Below are 22,193 nucleotides of genomic sequence, written 5' to 3'. Positions count from 1 at the left end.
ATTTACAGGTTTGTACCGGGTCATGGGCATCAGGGTGATGAGTTGATATTGCGTCGGTAGGGTTTGTCACGAGAGAGAGGATTTAAATTAGTCTTTATAATGGAACTGGTCGTAGCGCATGCAAGGCGAGTATGGTGATATCTCAATTATAGACGAGAAAAGTGAGAAGGCTTAAAGCCAAGTGGTCGTGATTCAGTGATCAGGTAAAATCAGGTGGCGTGGTTGTTGTGTAATAAAATGCTCGAGGTGAGTATCTTGGTTGGTTGTACGCGAGATCGTGAATAGGGTAATCAAGGAGGGAATTTACAGGCGTCTGAATCATTCGAAAGAGTTCATTAACGTGCACTAGGTATTTCATGCGTGAACTTATAAATCGGCCGTCAAAAAGTCGAGGTCGGCAGCACGGCAAATTGTGGTCCCAAACGGGATAGACGTATTTATATTTACGTGGCGCGGTATTGTGAGGGCATATGTAAAAGGTTTAGCGTGCTCTTGAATGATGAAGTTAAGTAGAAACTGATAATACAGTGGTGACAAGACTTGACGTGATTACAGCAAGACGTGATCAGAGAGGCGTTTTCACTGTGCGTGTTTAATTTTAAATTTAAAAGTATAACAAAATACGAGTATTGTGGTCGTGCAGATTTATATTTTACAGTGATGGTATTCGTGACGAGTGAGGTATTTAAGCGTTAGAGGCAAGGAAGGGCAGAGTAGAGCTTACCGGGTATTACTGAAAATGGACGTTTCCACGATGTGCTAGAAAGATATAGTCGGATTCTAAGGGGAGGGGATCAAAAAGGAGAAAAGAAATCCTTAGTTCAAAGAAGGAGGTAAAGCCGACGGGAGTAACTGCTTCGTTGCAATGCTTACCTCAAATCTTGGCTAATGCCCGGTACGAGTGTTCTGTTTCATTCAGTTCTGTTTGTGCGCTTAGCGGAGGCAGCGTAAATAGCGGGGCTCATGGAAGGACATCCGGGTCGGGACCCGGAAGTGGCCTGGTTCGTGCGGGAGCGCCATTTTGGATAGGGAAGGGGACGGGGGAGGTAGATTGGCCGTTTAAATGTCATGTTAGTAGTCAAGGACAAATAAAGTTTCTAGTAAGAAAAATTATAAGGATTTAGTTGAGTTGAAAGGGGCCAATGGATCATTGGCCATTCAAGAAGGTGCGTAGAAATATAAAGCGAAATTCTAGGGGATACCAAGGGTCGGACTGTGGAATGGTTCTGGATATATAGTGTAGATTTTGTACAAAATACTATTCAGACACATTTCCAGGGGAATGAGAGGAAATTCTAGGTTTTAAGATAGGGATGTTAATCATAATGGTTTCACACCCTAGGGAGAAAAAACAATCAGAAAAGGTGGACATTCAGTTAATACAATTAGTCATCTCCCAGCCATACATGCATTTCTGCATCTTTGTTGAGTCCTAGTTCAGTTGTTTTGAAGTTCATGATCAGCTCGCTTTCGCGTCTGCGAAGTCTCAGTTCTCGGTTTCCTCCTCTTTTGGTCTGGTGTACAATTTCCAGTCCATAGAAGATGAAATCCTTTTTGTGTTGATGTTTGTCTGCAAAATGTTCCGTCAGGGGGTGACCGGATGTGTGTTTGTGGATATTACGGTAATGTTCTTGTATCCGGATACGTAGGGGTCGGATTGTACTCCCGATGTATGGTAGGTTGCATGGACAAAGGATCACATAAATGCAAAATTTGCTATTGCAATCAATCCATTCTTTTATTGTGAATTCTTTTCCTTGTGTCATTGGTATCTTTTTGGTTTTGTCGCGGCTCAGTTTACAGACACTACAGTTCTTGCAGGTATGGTATCCTGGCGGTCTGTCTAGAAAGGTGGTAACTTGTTTGCGTTTATCCTCAAATTCTGATTTGCACAGTATGTCTTTTAGGTTCGGGGCACGTCTGAAGGTTATCTCCGGATAGGTTTTGATTTCATCAGCTAGATTTGGAGTGTGTTGTAGCAGGTGCCAGTGTCTTTTCAGGCTTTGCCTGATTTGGTGATGACCAATGCTGTAGTCTGTAATAAATCTTATTGCTGAGTCATTCTTATTTTTTCTTTTACCATCAGTTGTAAACATCTGTTTGCGATCTAACTTTGATACTGTTGTCATGGTGTTTTTAAGTGTGGACTTCTCATATCCTCTTTCGGATAGTCTTGATATGATCTCATTCCCTTTGGTTTCGAAGACTTCATCCTCGCTACAGTTTCTGCGGGTCCTCAGAAGTTCTCCTTTAGGGATATTTTTGATGTTGTGACGTGGGTGGAAGCTGTCAGCTCGCAGGATGGAATTAGCTGCAGTGTCCTTTCTGTAAAGTTTGCTTTGTAACGTATTGTCTTTGACATAAAGAGTAACGTCCAGGAAATTGACCTCCTTTTTGGAGAAAGTGTGAGTCGTTTTGATTCCCCAGGGGTTTTGGTCGAGTTTTTCCAGAAATCTTTTTAGAAGTGTTTCATCTCCTTGCCAGATGCATAAAATGTCATCGATGTATCGTCGCCAGAGTATTATGTGTGAGGTAAAATCGGCGAAGTTATGGTCCCACAGCCAGAATTTTTCCACGTGGCTCATGAAGATACATGCGTACGGCGGCGCGAATTTGGCTCCCATAGCTGTCCCGCGTCTCTGTCTGTATATCTTCCCATTGAAGCTGAAGACATTGTTTTCCAAGCAGAAGTTCAGCATTTCAAGAGTCATTTTGTTGCATTCCAGTAAGTTGGCTGATTGTGTCCATAATGAGAGTTGTGCTGCAGTTAGTCCATCGCGGTGTTCGATGGATGTGTACAGGCTGACAATGTCAATAGAGACTAGTATGAAATCTGGTTCCCACGTTATATCTTGGAGTTTGTTCAGAATGTCTTTTGTGTCTTGGATGAAAGACGGTATTTCTTTCATTAGTCCCTGTAGTTTTCTGTCCACGTACTCTCCTATTCGTGAGCAGGGCGAATTAATTCCTGCTATGATGGGTCTTCCTGGTGGAGGGTAGGTGCCTTTATGTATTTTGGGAAGGAGGTAGAGGGTTGGCATGGTGGGGTACGGTATGTACAGGAATGATTTTTCTGATTGGGATATAAGTCCCAAGGTATACCATTTGTCAAGTCTGGTTTTAATGGATTTGAGGATGTCTGCGGTTGGATCATTCGTGAGAAGTTCGTAAAGTTATAATTTTTCTTACTAGAAACTTTATTTGTCCTTGACTACTAACATGACATTTAAACGGCCAATCTACCTCCCCCGTCCCCTTCCCTATCCAAAATGGCGCTCCCGCACGAACCAGGCCACTTCCGGGTCCCGACCCGGATGTCCTTCCATGAGCCCCGCTATTTACGCTGCCTCCGCTAAGCGCACAAACAGAACTGAATGAAACAGAACACTCGTACCGGGCATTAGCCAAGATTTGAGGTAAGCATTGCAACGAAGCAGTTACTCCCGTCGGCTTTACCTCCTTCTTTGAACTAAGGATTTCTTTTCTCCTTTTTGATCCCCTCCCCTTAGAATCCGACTATATCTTTCTAGCACATCGTGGAAACGTCCATTTTCAGTAATACCCGGTAAGCTCTACTCTGCCCTTCCTTGCCTCTAACGCTTAAATACCTCACTCGTCACGAATACCATCACTGTAAAATATAAATCTGCACGACCACAATACTCGTATTTTGTTATACTTTTAAATTTAAAATTAAACACGCACAGTGAAAACGCCTCTCTGATCACGTCTTGCTGTAATCACGTCAAGTCTTGTCACCACTGTATTATCAGTTTCTACTTAACTTCATCATTCAAGAGCACGCTAAACCTTTTACATATGCCCTCACAATACCGCGCCACGTAAATATAAATACGTCTATCCCGTTTGGGACCACAATTTGCCGTGCTGCCGACCTCGACTTTTTGACGGCCGATTTATAAGTTCACGCATGAAATACCTAGTGCACGTAAATGAACTCTTTCGAATGATTCAGACGCCTGTAAATTCCCTCCTTGATTACCCTATTCACGATCTCGCGTACAACCAACCAAGATACTCACCTCGAGCATTTTATTACACAACAACCACGCCACCTGATTTTACCTGATCACTGAATCACGACCACTTGGCTTTAAGCCTTCTCACTTTTCTCGTCTATAATTGAGATATCACCATACTCGCCTTGCATGCGCTACGACCAGTTCCATTATAAAGACTAATTTAAATCCTCTCTCTCGTGACAAACCCTACCGACGCAATATCAACTCATCACCCTGATGCCCATGACCCGGTACAAACCTGTAAATATATAACTTTTACTTATTTACACACCAAACTTTAATGTTTTGTTGGCCCACAATGTGTCATATATACGTTTCGTCATTGCCGTTCTTCACCAATGTATACTTTTTTGGCACTGTTATTTATTCACTCTCGTGTTCCATACTCTATGACTTGTCGAAAATTTCATACCGTTACGCGTATGTGGATCACATTACATTTACCCTGTAAATTGATACAAATAACGTATTTTTCTCGATATATGACAATGTTTCTGTTTATACACTCGAATGATCTGTGGCATATGGAACCTTTGACTTCTTTGGTCTTGATGACCTCCATTACGTCCTGTGATTCTTCTTTCTCTAATATGGACATGCACAATATTGTATTGTATCCTATAATATGTCACACACTGTACCTTTAACTTACTTATTCTTGATACCTACTGTACCGTCCACACTAACCCTCACGTGACCTCTCCAAATAATTAAAACAAACCCCCCTTCTTTTTTCCTTTGGCTTTCTTCTATAAAACGCACTATCCTTTTCCCTACTAATTCTCCGCTGTTAAACATTACTCCTAAATGTGTATCTTATTGTTCTTTCTGTTTTCTTCTCCCATTAACGTTCTTACATTTTGACTCACTGGCCTGTTTTCTCTTTAACTCTTGTGCTTAACATGTCATATGCATTCGCATATCCCAAATGTTTTTTACCTACCCTTAAAATGAACAGCCCTGAAGAAGCCCCAGGCCTATAGGCCATGTAGGGGGCGAAACACGTGTTGGCTGTGCCACCCCTTGGTTTTTTCTCATACCCACCCCTATGTATGAGTGCAAATAAAGGACTAGCTCACGTTTAAATCAACTTGCTTTGAATTGGAATTTTTTCCTCCAAGAATCAGAATACACTAATCTTGCCTTGACAACCCATCAGAACTTTTGCTAAAACTAGGGGGATAGGGGTTTCCCCCTGTCATTGGGCAAGAACCAGTACCTCTCGACTAACGCTTATTACCTGGCGAGTAAGGGATAGGGGCCTTTCTCCCCTCTTCCGAAGAAAAACTTTACCATAAGGCCATATCCTCGAAAACCGATAAGCTTGAAATTCTGTGAATAGATACTAACAAACACCACCTACCAGGTGACATCGGAAAACTTGTAAAATACATCAAATACAGAACCCATGGCATCGTGCCAAGACCGACGAGCACAACGTTCAACAAGGATTGAGGAAACTTTCTCAACTGAACCTCTAACCAATAGGAGCACAACGTCCAAACCAAACCCTACATCAGCAAGAAATACATTTCAAAACTTGGAACGCGCAGTAAAAAGAGAAACCAGCAAATGGTGGGAAGCAGAATCTTTAAAAAAATACCTTGAAGCAGACCGAATCCCACGGGGGTTAAGAATACTAATCTTTCCCCCTTCAGACTCCACCAACCCTCAATACATGAAGAAATGGGAGGAGAACCTTAAAGAATGTTCTAATAACATGATCAGACAACTCATAGATCATGCAGAAGAGGAATACAATATAGCAAAAACTGAAGTTGACTCATTAAGCAAACACATAGAGGATTCTAACTGGGGAGAACTCATAAAGAAGAACTACGAGATCCTTAATCAAATCATTGACGAATACGAAGAGGATATCATAAAAAGAAAGAATCGTAAATTCAGGAGAGACCAACTTGACTACCAATTCGGAAGAGTGTACACTTTTGCCAAAAAGTACGACACGAAACCACAAGATACTCCAAATACGAACAATTCTGAGCAATACCCAGGAACCACTACTAGCTCTGACATCGACTCACCTGCACCGGCATCGGAAAGTGAAAATCCAAGATGCAAGGTCAATTTTTTAGAGGAAGTACTACGTTACCGACTCGGTATGAAAGCCTCAAACACCACAAATACTACAACCATGGGAGGTTCCCAACAATTTGGACGCCAACAGACACCAACAATCGGCGTAACTACGAGATCCAGAAAAAAGGAGATGGAAAGAAGAACATAATGTCCAGCAACCTAATAAAAAATCTATCCCACATCCAACTGTCCGAAAACGAAACCAGCATACTCAACAAAGGACTCTCATTCTGCCCAACTGCCCAATGGTATTTGACCAAAACACAAATAGATCTCTTCAAATTCATTCGCAAACTAAAACTCAAGGTTTTCTTTGCAGACAGGGACATAAGACAGGAAGCGCCACTCATAGCTACCACTTCGGAACTATCAATCCAAGAACTAGAAAATGTGGATTTACTAACTCACCTGAGCGAGGAAGAAAATGACTCAGATACACTGACCACAACTGCGCTGGAACTAGGAATTGAAACCAACATTTCCATAGACAGCAAATTAACCAAGAAATCTACCTTCCTACCACAACTACCGGCAGGGAACAACATAGATGCCTTTCACTTAGCAGTTACACGTGATCTGGAAAAAGAATACACTAAACACCAACGAAAATTAAAATACCTCCCACATAACACCACTCCAGAAGAGAGGAGAGCGATAAAACAACTAAAAGACAGGAAAGACCTGATTGTGAAAGAGGCTGACAAAGGAGGAAACCCGGTCACAATACACATTGATGACTACATACTAGAAGCAAATCGACAACTTGGGGATAACACCTGTTACGAACTTCTCACGAATGATCCAACCGCAGACATCCTCAAATCCATTAAAACCAGACTTGACAAATGGTATACCTTGGGACTTATATCCCAATCAGAAAAATCATTCCTGTACATACCGTACCCCACCATGCCAACCCTCTACCTCCTTCCCAAAATACATAAAGGCACCTACCCTCCACCAGGAAGACCCATCATAGCAGGAATTAATTCGCCCTGCTCACGAATAGGAGAGTACGTGGACAGAAAACTACAGGGACTAATGAAAGAAATACCGTCTTTCATCCAAGACACAAAAGACATTCTGAACAAACTCCAAGATATAACGTGGGAACCAGATTTCATACTAGTCTCTATTGACATTGTCAGCCTGTACACATCCATCGAACACCGCGATGGACTAACTGCAGCACAACTCTCATTATGGACACAATCAGCCAACTTACTGGAATGCAACAAAATGACTCTTGAAATGCTGAACTTCTGCTTGGAAAACAATGTCTTCAGCTTCAATGGGAAGATATACAGACAGAGACGCGGGACAGCTATGGGAGCCAAATTCGCGCCGCCGTACGCATGTATCTTCATGAGCCACGTGGAAAAATTCTGGCTGTGGGACCATAACTTCGCCGATTTTACCTCACACATAATACTCTGGCGACGATACATCGATGACATTTTATGCATCTGGCAAGGAGATGAAACACTTCTAAAAAGATTTCTGGAAAAACTCGACCAAAACCCCTGGGGAATCAAAACGACTCACACTTTCTCCAAAAAGGAGGTCAATTTCCTGGACGTTACTCTTTATGTCAAAGACAATACGTTACAAAGCAAACTTTACAGAAAGGACACTGCAGCTAATTCCATCCTGCGAGCTGACAGCTTCCACCCACGTCACAACATCAAAAATATCCCTAAAGGAGAACTTCTGAGGACCCGCAGAAACTGTAGCGAGGATGAAGTCTTCGAAACCAAAGGGAATGAGATCATATCAAGACTATCCGAAAGAGGATATGAGAAGTCCACACTTAAAAACACCATGACAACAGTATCAAAGTTAGATCGCAAACAGATGTTTACAACTGATGGTAAAAGAAAAAATAAGAATGACTCAGCAATAAGATTTATTACAGACTACAGCATTGGTCATCACCAAATCAGGCAAAGCCTGAAAAGACACTGGCACCTGCTACAACACACTCCAAATCTAGCTGATGAAATCAAAACCTATCCGGAGATAACCTTCAGACGTGCCCCGAACCTAAAAGACATACTGTGCAAATCAGAATTTGAGGATAAACGCAAACAAGTTACCACCTTTCTAGACAGACCGCCAGGATACCATACCTGCAAGAACTGTAGTGTCTGTAAACTGAGCCGCGACAAAACCAAAAAGATACCAATGACACAAGGAAAAGAATTCACAATAAAAGAATGGATTGATTGCAATAGCAAATTTTGCATTTATGTGATCCTTTGTCCATGCAACCTACCATACATCGGGAGTACAATCCGACCCCTACGTATCCGGATACAAGAACATTACCGTAATATCCACAAACACACATCCGGTCACCCCCTGACGGAACATTTTGCAGACAAACATCAACACAAAAAGGATTTCATCTTCTATGGACTGGAAATTGTACACCAGACCAAAAGAGGAGGAAACCGAGAACTGAGACTTCGCAGACGCGAAAGCGAGCTGATCATGAACTTCAAAACAACTGAACTAGGACTCAACAAAGATGCAGAAATGCATGTATGGCTGGGAGATGACTAATTGTATTAACTGAATGTCCACCTTTTCTGATTGTTTTTTCTCCCTAGGGTGTGAAACCATTATGATTAACATCCCTATCTTAAAACCTAGAATTTCCTCTCATTCCCCTGGAAATGTGTCTGAATAGTATTTTGTACAAAATCTACACTATATATCCAGAACCATTCCACAGTCCGACCCTTGGTATCCCCTAGAATTTCGCTTTATATTTCTACGCACCTTCTTGAATGGCCAATGATCCATTGGCCCCTTTCAACTCAACTAAATCCTTATAATTTTTCTTACTAGAAACTTTATTTGTCCTTGACTACTAACATGACATTTAAACGGCCAATCTACCTCCCCCGTCCCCTTCCCTATCCAAAATGGCGCTCCCGCACGAACCAGGCCACTTCCGGGTCCCGACCCGGATGTCCTTCCATGAGCCCCGCTATTTACGCTGCCTCCGCTAAGCGCACAAACAGAACTGAATGAAACAGAACACTCGTACCGGGCATTAGCCAAGATTTGAGGTAAGCATTGCAACGAAGCAGTTACTCCCGTCGGCTTTACCTCCTTCTTTGAACTAAGGATTTCTTTTCTCCTTTTTGATCCCCTCCCCTTAGAATCCGACTATATCTTTCTAGCACATCGTGGAAACGTCCATTTTCAGTAATACCCGGTAAGCTCTACTCTGCCCTTCCTTGCCTCTAACGCTTAAATACCTCACTCGTCACGAATACCATCACTGTAAAATATAAATCTGCACGACCACAATACTCGTATTTTGTTATACTTTTAAATTTAAAATTAAACACGCACAGTGAAAACGCCTCTCTGATCACGTCTTGCTGTAATCACGTCAAGTCTTGTCACCACTGTATTATCAGTTTCTACTTAACTTCATCATTCAAGAGCACGCTAAACCTTTTACATATGCCCTCACAATACCGCGCCACGTAAATATAAATACGTCTATCCCGTTTGGGACCACAATTTGCCGTGCTGCCGACCTCGACTTTTTGACGGCCGATTTATAAGTTCACGCATGAAATACCTAGTGCACGTTAATGAACTCTTTCGAATGATTCAGACGCCTGTAAATTCCCTCCTTGATTACCCTATTCACGATCTCGCGTACAACCAACCAAGATACTCACCTCGAGCATTTTATTACACAACAACCACGCCACCTGATTTTACCTGATCACTGAATCACGACCACTTGGCTTTAAGCCTTCTCACTTTTCTCGTCTATAATTGAGATATCACCATACTCGCCTTGCATGCGCTACGACCAGTTCCATTATAAAGACTAATTTAAATCCTCTCTCTCGTGACAAACCCTACCGACGCAATATCAACTCATCACCCTGATGCCCATGACCCGGTACAAACCTGTAAATATATAACTTTTACTTATTTACACACCAAACTTTAATGTTTTGTTGGCCCACAATGTGTCATATATACGTTTCGTCATTGCCGTTCTTCACCAATGTATACTTTTTTGGCACTGTTATTTATTCACTCTCGTGTTCCATACTCTATGACTTGTCGAAAATTTCATACCGTTACGCGTATGTGGATCACATTACATTTACCCTGTAAATTGATACAAATAACGTATTTTTCTCGATATATGACAATGTTTCTGTTTATACACTCGAATGATCTGTGGCATATGGAACCTTTGACTTCTTTGGTCTTGATGACCTCCATTACGTCCTGTGATTCTTCTTTCTCTAATATGGACATGCACAATATTGTATTGTATCCTATAATATGTCACACACTGTACCTTTAACTTACTTATTCTTGATACCTACTGTACCGTCCACACTAACCCTCACGTGACCTCTCCAAATAATTAAAACAAACCCCCCTTCTTTTTTCCTTTGGCTTTCTTCTATAAAACGCACTATCCTTTTCCCTACTAATTCTCCGCTGTTAAACATTACTCCTAAATGTGTATCTTATTGTTCTTTCTGTTTTCTTCTCCCATTAACGTTCTTACATTTTGACTCACTGGCCTGTTTTCTCTTTAACTCTTGTGCTTAACATGTCATATGCATTCGCATATCCCAAATGTTTTTTACCTACCCTTAAAATGAACAGCCCTGAAGAAGCCCCAGGCCTATAGGCCATGTAGGGGGCGAAACACGTGTTGGCTGTGCCACCCCTTGGTTTTTTCTCATACCCACCCCTATGTATGAGTGCAAATAAAGGACTAGCTCACGTTTAAATCAACTTGCTTTGAATTGGAATTTTTTCCTCCAAGAATCAGAATACACTAATCTTGCCTTGACAACCCATCAGAACTTTTGCTAAAACTAGGGGGATAGGGGTTTCCCCCTGTCATTGGGCAAGAACCAGTACCTCTCGACTAACGCTTATTACCTGGCGAGTAAGGGATAGGGGCCTTTCTCCCCTCTTCCGAAGAAAAACTTCTCCTCGCAGTGTTTGCCACTTTGGGGTCCAGAGATGGGGTTCTGGGCCCCCGCCCGACATTGTGGAGGTGCGCTTCTTTTCGGTCCCAGGGATGGGGTCCTGGGCCCCTTCCACTCTCATGGGCAAAGTGCGAAAGTGCTTTCCGACCTGCGATCTTCTTGGGGGCAGACTCCGGGCCCTGACCCACTCCGAGGGTAGGGTTAATAATGGTGGTAGAGCCTAATCAACTGGAGCACTTTCTTCAGACCTCCTAGCCTCAAATGTGACACACTTTGCACGGAGCTGGTTTCACTGGCTACCTGCACTAGCCTTTCACTTTGTTTTCCTCTGGGCCACTCCTCCTTCTGAGGCAGAAGCTCAGCCTTTCCCCCAACTGGTCCTCAGGGAGTGTAGGGGGACCAGCTTCCCTGGTTGTGTGGGAGTGCTCCACTGGTCTTAGGGTCAATCAGAGGCATTGTCCTTAGTCCAGATGGCAGTCAGGGGGCTCTTCCTTCCATCTGTCCATGGCGTCCACCTCCAGTCCCAGTGTCCAGTAGAAAAGCACAACGAAGAAAGAGCTCTCCCCCTGCGCAAAACCTTTTACGGCGGTGTGGGAGATTCCACCTGGGATGCACCTCTAGCCTATCCTGAGGTACAACATCACCTCTCTGCCCTGTTCCAACCTTCCAACCTTCCTCCACAGCCTTCTGGGATACTTCAAGATTGCGCCACCCAGCAGTCACTTGCCACATGTGCTCTGGGTGTCTCAGCTCCGCCTCTCACTGACATCACTGCCAGGGCCTGCCCCAGCAAAACTTCAAAGACATTTCCCTCCTTGTTTGGCTCCACGGTCTGGGCTCCATCCCTTTGTTTAGTGATCATGTGACAGCCCTCTTCCTGGCACAGGATGACATCAGGCTAATTGATGCAGGGCAGTCCATCCCACCCCTTCCTCCTCAGGAGCTGCTCTTATAAGGGTTAATTGCTCCCTTTGTGGGGGAAGGCCTTTGTTCCTGCCGCTGGAAAGAAAAATAATTAACCCAGGCCAGCGGGGTGTCAAAAAGCCTGGGCTCTGATCCTGACCTGGGCCAGACAAATATGACATTCCTGGATGACCCACAAGCTGTACAGATATGTTTTTGGACCTTACAGAATTGTTCTCTTTACACAGGTTACACTGTACATCGGTAAAATCCAGGTGTCTTTAGACCAAGGTGAAGCAGAGCTGCACTCTAAGGCAGCATTCCCCATAAGTGTAATATGGAGTGTCACTGCAGACAGGACAGTAAAGCACATGGACATCATAAGGCATGGCCTAGGTCAATAGCCGATCCTGGAGAGTCCCTTCTGGGCCAGGCAACCTGTGTGCAGTTCCTGGGTTGCGCATAACAGGATTCTCCCACGTGCAGACCTCACACGTGTGTGCACACATATCGACATGTAAACAGCCCAATGACCCTTACCCTTGCTGGTCACAGCCCTGTCTTATAAGTCGGACAATTTATTTTACCATGTGCTTTCTGCGGTGAGTCACAGGTTTATAAGGCTCTCCCACAGTGAAAGGTCAAAATTTGAGGTGATCAAAAAGTAAAAAATCTTGGCAGTTTAGATGGTCAGAGCCACCTTCTCACAGTGATTGGTTGCGGGAGTTGGTCTGGAGGCTTCTCAGTAAAAGCTGTACAACTGCGAGCAAGAGCTTTGGCCCAAATGGGGGTTTGGGAGGGGAGGGGAGGATTGCATTGAGAGTATATGGTTAAATGTCATATCACAGTCACTGCAGGAGTGTTGACTTGATTGCAGTAACATGTTTGATCACTATTGATTATTATGTGTGGTGGGGAGGGGAGCTTCTCCTCCATGTTATGGGTTTCCTTTGTGAGGGTCTGGGTAGCAATGGTGCACATCCTGGCACTTTGATTTCTTTGAACATGTGTGTAGTTGTTGTTCAATGCTACTTGTCCGGGGTTGGGGGAGGGAGTCAACTGGGTTGTTTGTTTTACATTTGTATGCGTTCAGTGCCCTCTTGACATGGGGGTACATGGTCAGCTTGCTGGTGTTAGGACATGATGAGTGGCCCAGGAAATTTTAAGTTTCTCTCTTAGAATGTGTGGGGACAGGGATCCTATAATAAGCAGTATAGAGAGTTATCACTTCAGAAAAGGCACAGTGTTAACATAGCATGCCTGCAGGAGGGCCATCTTACAGACACAGAGGCTACAAAACTGGCAAAAAAATGTAGGGGGCAGGTATACTATGCTAACTACTCGTCTTTGTCACAGGGGTACTGGTCTGGTTTTCCCCAGGGGTACCCTTTGCACTAACCTATATGGAGGCCGATGTGAAGGGACGGTACTGATTGCTTCAGGGTAGGCTAGATAGGGTTGAAGTGGTCATTGTTAACTCATAGAGGCCTAACACAGATGAAGAGTCTTTTTATTTAACACTACAGTGACGCATCAGTCCTGCTACCTCTCGGATCACGCCCCAAACACATGTGTGCTTGAATGTGGGGACGGTCCCAGGTGCCCATTCAATTGGAGAGTTCCCCTAGAGGTTTTGCAGGATACTGTGGGCAGGGTAACAATGGTAGGAGCTCTTACAGAATACTTAAAACTTAATTGGTCTTCTACTCAAGTCGGACGACAGAGTGGGAAGCAATGAAAGCAGTGATACAGGGATGGTGTGTGCGCCTATTGTGCAGGGTGAGGCAGGTGTTACAGGCAGAACTTATTCAAATGGAGGGGTCATGGCAGGGATCCAGAAGCTCCCGCCAGATGAAGTGTGAGGGGTGTTGGGGTGGAAATATGGCCCAGCGAATGATTTTGTATGTATGGGATAGACTAGAGAACTATACCTTGAAATCTTATTGCCAGCTACTGTATAGGGAGGGGGACCGTTCTAGGCAACTTCTGGCCTAGATACTCAGCCGAGAAACACTCTACCCTCCTATTGATCATCTTAAAACTTTCCTGGGATGGGACGCTTACACACAGAGCAATCAGACAGCAAGGAAAACAGAACGTAGGACATTTTGGTAACAATACTTATTATGGGACCCAGTATGAGGCCGTATGATGCCGGCTGCAATTTATGATACCAAACATTTGGACATTCAATTCACTATGAATACACAATATGATTTTTAAATTCTAGAAGTACTTCACTATATACTGATCCGAGACCTGATGAAGTTTTAAAGAGTTATGGAATGAAACGCGTTGGCTGGATTTTAATGTTTATACTGAAGGATACTAATAAAGAAGAATTTTGAAAAACTACATTGGATGTGGACTTTTTGCCTTTTGCACCTTCCTATATTGTATAAGTATCTTGATCTGGACAACAGTGGCATTAAACAGCGAGAAGTGGTGGAGGAATTGTGTGCAGGACACTTTACTGGCTAAGATTGGAGTTTGAGTTGCAGCCTTAACAGTCCTCCGCTGGAGTGTTTTGTGTTAGTATGCAGAGTGGTATAGTTGATGCCCTTTGGGGTCACATGGAACAGGATCCGGAGCACAGAGCTGGCTTTCTGGCTGCCCTACTGATTCCGCGTTGGGGGGACGCCGCAGCCTAAGAACTAGATGCAGATTTCATCCACGAAGAGATGCGATCTCACCCTAGAGGAGGACCAAACGGCACTTATCTGTATGCTGGGGGGGAGGTGCCAGGAAGTGATGGCCTCCCAGCCGACTTTTGCCAGGTCATTACCCGAGTCCTCATTCAGCTGCCACTTGAGGAATACCAGGATACCCGTGACACCGGTATGCTGCCCCCGTCTATGCGAGAGGGTTCCATTTCTACTGAAGCCAGGCTCAGAACCGTCAGCTCACAATGATAAACATGGACATGAAGCAGGGTCTAGTTTTACAATATAATGCCCCATGCCCATTCTGTCCACACCTGAAGCCTAAAAGTCTATTAGACCCCTGCCCAGCCATAGATAGACAGGTTATGCTACATTGTTCACACTGCCCTAAGCATCTGCCCTTTTGTAACCTTATATGAATCTCTTCTGTGAAGACCAATAACCCCAGGTCACTGCCTTACTGATAAACAAGTCCCCAAGTCCCTGTCCTCTGCTCACATCTTACCGTACATTGAGGCCATGAAGAAATAAACAGGATGCATCTGCCATCTAGAAGAAGAAGATGGGCTAAGAGTAGAGGTGGGGGCTAAATGCAACTTTGCACCTGATGTTCTAAGACAGCTACATGGCTCGAAATAACTCGTAACCTTTGATACATTTTTTCTACTTTTTGAAACTTCAGCTTTTTTTATTTTCCAGAAAGTGACTTAAATTTTATCGATAAATCCCCCAGCTTTTGGAATTTTCTGAGGTCAAACACCTGCTAATGTTTTGATTCTGCGATCATCACTTCCTCATTTCAACTGTACAAAAGTACTGTCCACTGACCAACTTGTTGATCACCTTGTACATTGTCTTTCACAAAGAGGTGCTCCCAGCTAGCTGATTAATTTATAGATATTTCATTATTAGATAGGGATATACTGTCTTATTGCATTCTGCTATTCAATTTCTCTATCTCTGAATTACCGTGATTTAATTTTAGCTACATTGGTAGTTTTTTACTTTTGCTTAAGGATGTGTCTCTGACACTTGTTACTTACTTGTCTAAATAAAGTGCCACTCCTGACTTGGTTCCTGCTTCTCAGAGTGCATCTTGTTATTTCAGATAACACAGTAAATGTCAGTTCTTGCTTTGTAAAAAAAAAACACACTCTAACACAGGCCCGGCTTTAGGGGGTGAGACCGGTGCGGCCACACTGGGTGCTGACTTGGAGGGGGGGTCACTTACCTCAGGGAGTATGCTGGGTTTAGCAATAAGTTACAATTTAAAGGCACCTGTACCTTGTACCTCCAGATTTTCAGCAGCAATGAAAATCTCACGATAACTCTTGTGATTAATGTTCCTGCTGGAGGGAGAGAGATCAGAGTTTTGTCTAGTGGCAGTTTTGACTCACCATAAAGTAGCACAGAAGGTTTATATGGCTGACTGAAAAGAACAGATCAGTATTTTATGTGGATAGCTGAGTGGATTAGTAAAGCCAGCCTTTACCAGTGCTTGAAAACAAACAAAATGTATTTGAGAGAGGCGCTTTGGAGAAATGAGGGGTACTTTTGCCGGGTGGTAGTGAGGGAATCAGAGGAGGAGACCATATGTGGTGGGAGGGAGTTTGACAAACAACATAGTCACACCCGGTGCCACCAGGGATAAAGCCGGCCCTGCTCTGACATTTGGCGACCAACGAAGGGACGTGCATGAGGATCTTCCGTCACTCGCCAGCTCGTCCTGTCTGAGCAACCAGACACACACAGTTAAGTCAAAGACCTTTTTGTTTTACTCTCTGCTTTGCCTCAGTGTGGAGTCTGAGTCTCGGGTTCGATTGGCCTGTGGGTGTCACACTCCTGTCTGCCCAGTCCCCCATCCTCTCACTGACTGTCACATTGCCACATCGAAATTCCCTCTGTTTAAACACATACAAGCAGGAACCGAGCCAGGACTGGTTGTAGGACTTCTGCTACCTTGAGGTTTGGGGCTTGTGGTTTTTGGGTTTCACATGCAAGATTGAACTTAGTGTTTCAGTATTTTTGCATGTTTCTTCATATAGCATCTCTAAAAAGACAGAGATTGCCTGTCTAACTAGTTAAAGGCAGGAAAAGGAGGACACAGTACACTGTTTCACTCAGCTTTTGCAGGTGTACAATTACCCGCCCAATATAGGGTGACAGGGAAGGTAGGGCACATAGCACTGTACCACTCAGCTTTAGCAGGTGTACAATTACCTGTCCAATATAGGGTGACAGGGACGGGAGGGCACATAGCACTGTGCCACTCAACTTTTGCAGGTGTGCAATTACTTGTCCAATATAGGATGACAGGGAAGGGAAGGCACACAGTATGGTGCCACTCAGCTTTTGCAGATGTAATGGGCTAAAAAACTGGAGGTCCTCTCCTGTCCACGTGGCACAGGGAAAGGGGGGCGCCCAGTACCTTTTCACTAACCGTGGGCAATGAACTCCGCTCCGCTAGCGGAGGCTGCGGAGATTTGGTAACTACGCATTTCATTGAAAACACGGATTTCATGCCAACTACGTTACGTAGCGGAGTTAGCTACTGCACCCACAACCCTTTGACAAAATAACTTCACCTTTACATGCTAAAAAGCATGTAACCAATTCACAAAAGTGAGCTTTGAAAAATATCAGGCAATGAGAGAAGTGATGATTTTGAGGTCACCCCTAACCTAGGGGGAGGGCAAGCAGATGCCTTGAACACAAAGAGCATATCATGCTGAACGATTCGGTGGTGGTCCCATCCTCCTAGGACCACCCCAATCAAAGTTATAGGCAACAATACAATGCCAACCAAAGGCCCAGCAAAGCATTATGGGCGAGATTCTAGAGTTTAGTGAATCGTCCACTAAGCCTTTTGATAAACAGCCTAAATATCAAAATATCAGAACATTTTAGCCATTAAATTAAATATTAACTTTCTTTCAAAAATCCCTCTAGACAAACATTACACAGACTCAACAATTGGCACATTAGACTGTGAATAAAATAAAGCCCCTTTTGAATGGATAGGCTAAGATAAATACTGCGCCTTAAAATACCAGGCAGCCAAACTCACTTCTCTATAATACTTCACTGTAAATTAAGGCAAGCAGAACTGCCCTAAGGACAATTCCGTAGGAGTAGTGAGGGAGGTAGAGACAGGACGGAGATAATTCTGTGCATATTACACAACAGACCTGTTGCCTTCTTCAGCAGTCAAACAGACATACTAACACTAATTACCACACATCAAAGTGATATTCTGTCAATCGCCTGGGATATCTTAGGTATAGACATATTGACAACTCAAGCGGTGAGTGTGTCATTTCTCAGTCTGTCAAGGCTCCTGGTGTATAGTGCTGACCACACACACCTCAGTGCAAAGTCTGCAGCGCCAGATTCTACCTGCCTAGACCCAGTCTTGCCCACACTTCAACAGCCTAGCTCAGTGGGTCCCTCAACTGCTGGAGATTCCTCATACTCCCCTATTTTCCAAACGGAGTAAAAAAATTGGTGGGACGCTCCCACAGGATCTTACTACTTAGAGGGGTCAGTAGAGGAAGATCACCGCTTAGGCATCACATGCAACAACCCTGGGGACCCCTACCCATTTGCAAATGCATTACCACCTACTTGAAGTAGGTGGTAATTGTGAGTGTTCTGCGACCGCAATTGCGGTCCCAAAACATTTGAACGTGGTTTTGAGACTTGCTATTTGGAAGGGAATGCTCTTTTCAAATAGCGAGCATGCAAAAACGGGTCGTACATCTGGCCCTAAGTGTCTACCTACTCACAACAGGGAGGGGATTTGTATTGCATTCATTGTATTGTGCTACTGTTATTTTTGATGCGCTGTTCTCCAATTGTTACATGGTGTCTTCTGATTGACTGAGATTATTAGTGTTTTGGGGTCTTACCGGCATTTCGCGACTGACTTTTCATATGCTGCTATATATCAAATGACTGATCATCAACAGCCTTACTGCAAATGTATTATAAAATGGCACGATGCTATGTTAATAGTCTTCCCGAAGTTTACCCTGTATTTAACGTTACCATACGCCTGTGTGGTACTACTTACCACACTTGCCACCCCCATTGTCTGTCTACTGTTCCCACTATTGCTCTGCTGAGACTAGGATCCTTGGGTATAGTGTACTAGGAGTTTTTCTGTAGAAATGTACTATGACGGTACAAAGGTCAGGTGCCAGTGCTGGGAAACATTACACAGATTAAAGACATACCGATGGCCTCGTCAGGCACAGATCTTTGATGCTCTGCCTCCGCTACAGAACACACACAGTTAGCTAACAGAAGACAGATTTCAAAACTGTGGCTCACGCACAAGAAAGTGAGTGAAACTACACTGAGAGCAACAGAAATATTGGACCAGATGGTGAACAATAGACAGAAGGGAGGAATTAGCGAAAAAAAAGCCTGTTCTTTCCTCCCGATTTCAAGTGCACAGCACTTTGGAGACAAGAAGGAAGGCAAATAGGTGGAATGGAATAGACCTATTTTTCAAAGGGCACTAGATTTAAATACAGGAACAATTTTCTCTCAATTATCACGCTTGGAGCTGGCCACATCAGATTTCCAATTTTTAATGCATAAGGATACACTGGACAATGTGTTTCAGACCACTCAAGGTGACTTGATGGATGCTTATCAAGCTCTTCATGATTCTTATTGCCAGTGCTCACAGGAAGGGGTAGAGGTTCCATCTTGGATAGGACATAACACTTACTGACCCCAAAGATTCGATGACGCACATCCCCTGTCCACAACAACGGCCCTACACTCAATAGTATCATCTTGGAAATGGTTCCTAAAGTGCGACGATGGTGTACATACAAATATGGTTTAATGAAAATTCTGGATAAGAATAGGGAAAATAGGCAGGACCAGAATACGCCTAAAAATACAGGTCCAATACATTTGCCCACAGCAACAGATACAATTGCATCTACAATGTTGTTAGACAAGCTCATAGACCTGCAATTTAAAATCCCTGACTGGCTCCAATGGGTAGGTTCACAACATCAGTTAATAGAATTACTACGCCTTGCATGTGTTTGCGTGACAGAGGACTCATATCAATTTTATACCCTCCATGAGCAATACACTAGCAGATCAGGTGTATTGTTTGGGGTTAGCATGGGAGACCACAATATGCATGATCTATATAATACACCACAGGATAGGCTCTATTTTAATGCTAGCGAAATGTAAATTGGGATTCAGCACAAATAATGCGCAATCTTAGACAGGTCATAGCCCAAATATGAACATTTAGGAAGTTTATTCAAGAACTTAATGGCCACTTATTTTGGTTACAATTAACATCTACTGAGACACCTGGCACTCCTGATAATTCCGTACAATGGGAAAGTCAGACAATGGTTACTGAGTAATGTCCTGTCCAGCAAGGCTTTTGATATTCCGTGTTGAAGGGTTAAAGATTACTGTTTTGGGCTGCCTTTGTATTAACGCTCCTGCCTGGTCACAGAGTCTGGGCATTGAGCCCAGACGTCCAAGCCATGACAGCAGTCCTCACCCAGAAATACCCAATGGGCCGTACGTCCATTGTTTACCACAGTGGCATACTAGATTCTGTAATGAAAGCATACTACCCTTGAGAACAAGTCCTGGCCACTGCAGTATTCTCTGTGGCGAAAAGCACCCGCATAGTCATGGGTACCCCTTTGACACCACACACTAAGCATGCTGTGTTTGCAATAATTGTAAAGGCAAAAAACAAGTAATACTTTAATTAACATCACTGAAAGTTGTTAAGTGCCACATGGTGAACCCAGCAACATTCTTTGCCTGCCCCATTGCCACCACAGATGACGATCCCCATGCTTTTGCTACATATTCACCAGATGAGTCAGGGACAGCAACAGAGGACCCATTGTCAGAACAGTACAATATAATTTGCTGATGGTGCCTCTACAATTGATCAAGAAACAGGGATCAGGTACACAGGGCCGCAGTAGTTAAAGCATGACAAAATGATTCCTCTGATTCCCTAGATATTGTACAGTAGATTACAGTACACTCACACTACTCAGCGCAAGCAGTAGAGTTAGTGGCACTGATTGATGCCTTGAAAAGTGGGACCGGTGAATGCATCATTATTTACTCAGATTCTGCATATGTCACAACAACAACGCACTCCAGCATCCTACGCTGGAGAAGGCGAAGCTTCCTCAAATCAGATAGCACACCTGTCATGCACAGACACCTACTTGGGGAACTAGTTGATGCACTGACCCTACCAGCTTAGGTAGCTGTAGTAAAACGTGCAGCCCATACCAATGGTCAAGATTTTGTCTCCAGAGGCAATGTTCTGGCAGACTGGGAAGCAAAAGACACTGTCAGAGGGCCTCTGCCTGCAGTGCCACCAGAATGTTAGCACACCCCTATCCTGCTCGCCCAAAATGTACCTACAACTGAACAACAGAGTAAAGAATGTGTAAAAGAGGAGATGCCTGACTGTTCATTACCACATACCATTGACCACACAGAGCCATATAATAATGATAATACAGCACACTTACATCTTAGTGAAATACAGGAAAGTAAATTAGATCAAGAGAAAGAGTCATGGAAGAAGAGGGGAGTACAACTAGATTCCTCAGATTTTATCTATAGACAGACTATAACAGGAAAACCTGTCATGCCACAAGCCCTACTACAAGTAGCATTAGACCAGCTACATCTTCCCACACATGTTTCACGAGACAATATATCTACTACTAGAATAAAAAGAGACTGGTTCGTCCCAAATGCCCATTAAATGATCCGACTTTTTGTAAATAAGTGCCTCATTTGCCAACAATACTTGCCTAACCTCACTAAGAACACAGTTGCCGTTACTATTTCAAAGCCCTAAGGGCATTTTAAAGAACTTCATATCGCTTCTGTTGACATGATTGACAGATGCCAAAAAACTACTGCTACCTCATTTAATGTTGGGGCCTACCAGACACGATTCGGTCAGACAACTACAGCCATCTTTCTAATACCATTTTCTCCTACCTTGCCACCTTGCTAGGGATTAAACACAAATTAACATCAGCATACCAACGACAACGCAATGGCGTCTGTGAACACCTGAATGGTCCGCTTAAGAAATAAAATAAGCAAGATAAGTGCCACAATCAGCAAAAACATGGCTTTACTGCCTGCCGAATGCTCTATTTACACTACCAAATACTTAAGGTTCCGACCACCACCTAACCCCCCCATCAGCTTGTCACAGGACGATCAATAAATGTATTGGTCCCAGCAACTAGACCCAAAACTGATACTGAAAGTTCTTCTAAAATTGTTAAAGCTGAAATGTATGAGTGTGAATTTACATGTGCTGTGCAGTTTCTTTCTACTCAGATATCCAAGCGGAAGGAGAACGGCCCCATCAAGCCTTCTCCTTCTGCCTGATATCTGAGTAGACTAGGAACAAAGATCTTTGTCTAGAAATTTGTTTGCCGGTG

General features: G+C 43.6%; 2 protein-coding genes across 3 annotated transcripts in view; one reads left to right on the top strand and one right to left on the bottom strand.

Annotated features, from left to right (window-relative positions):
- Positions 1–22,193, bottom strand: part of LRRIQ3 (leucine rich repeats and IQ motif containing 3) — a 432,105-nt gene that overhangs the window by 127,798 nt on the left and 282,114 nt on the right. The window lies entirely within an intron of this gene.
- LOC146834745 (uncharacterized) lies at positions 3,317–10,185 on the top strand. Its single transcript, XM_085602280.1, has 2 exons — positions 3,317–3,565; positions 5,002–10,185. The coding sequence occupies exon 2, from the start codon at positions 6,120–6,122 to the stop codon at positions 8,706–8,708; it is 2,589 nt and encodes an 862-aa protein (XP_085458406.1). The 5' UTR covers positions 3,317–3,565; positions 5,002–6,119; the 3' UTR covers positions 8,709–10,185.

Source organism: Triturus cristatus, chromosome 4_2 (assembly GCF_964204655.1).
Source record: "Triturus cristatus chromosome 4_2, aTriCri1.1, whole genome shotgun sequence".
In the NCBI taxonomy this organism is placed as follows: Eukaryota; Metazoa; Chordata; class Amphibia; order Caudata; family Salamandridae; genus Triturus; species Triturus cristatus.
The sequence above is the reverse complement of the archived record's forward strand: the minus strand, read 5'-3'. Positions and strand labels throughout refer to the sequence as shown.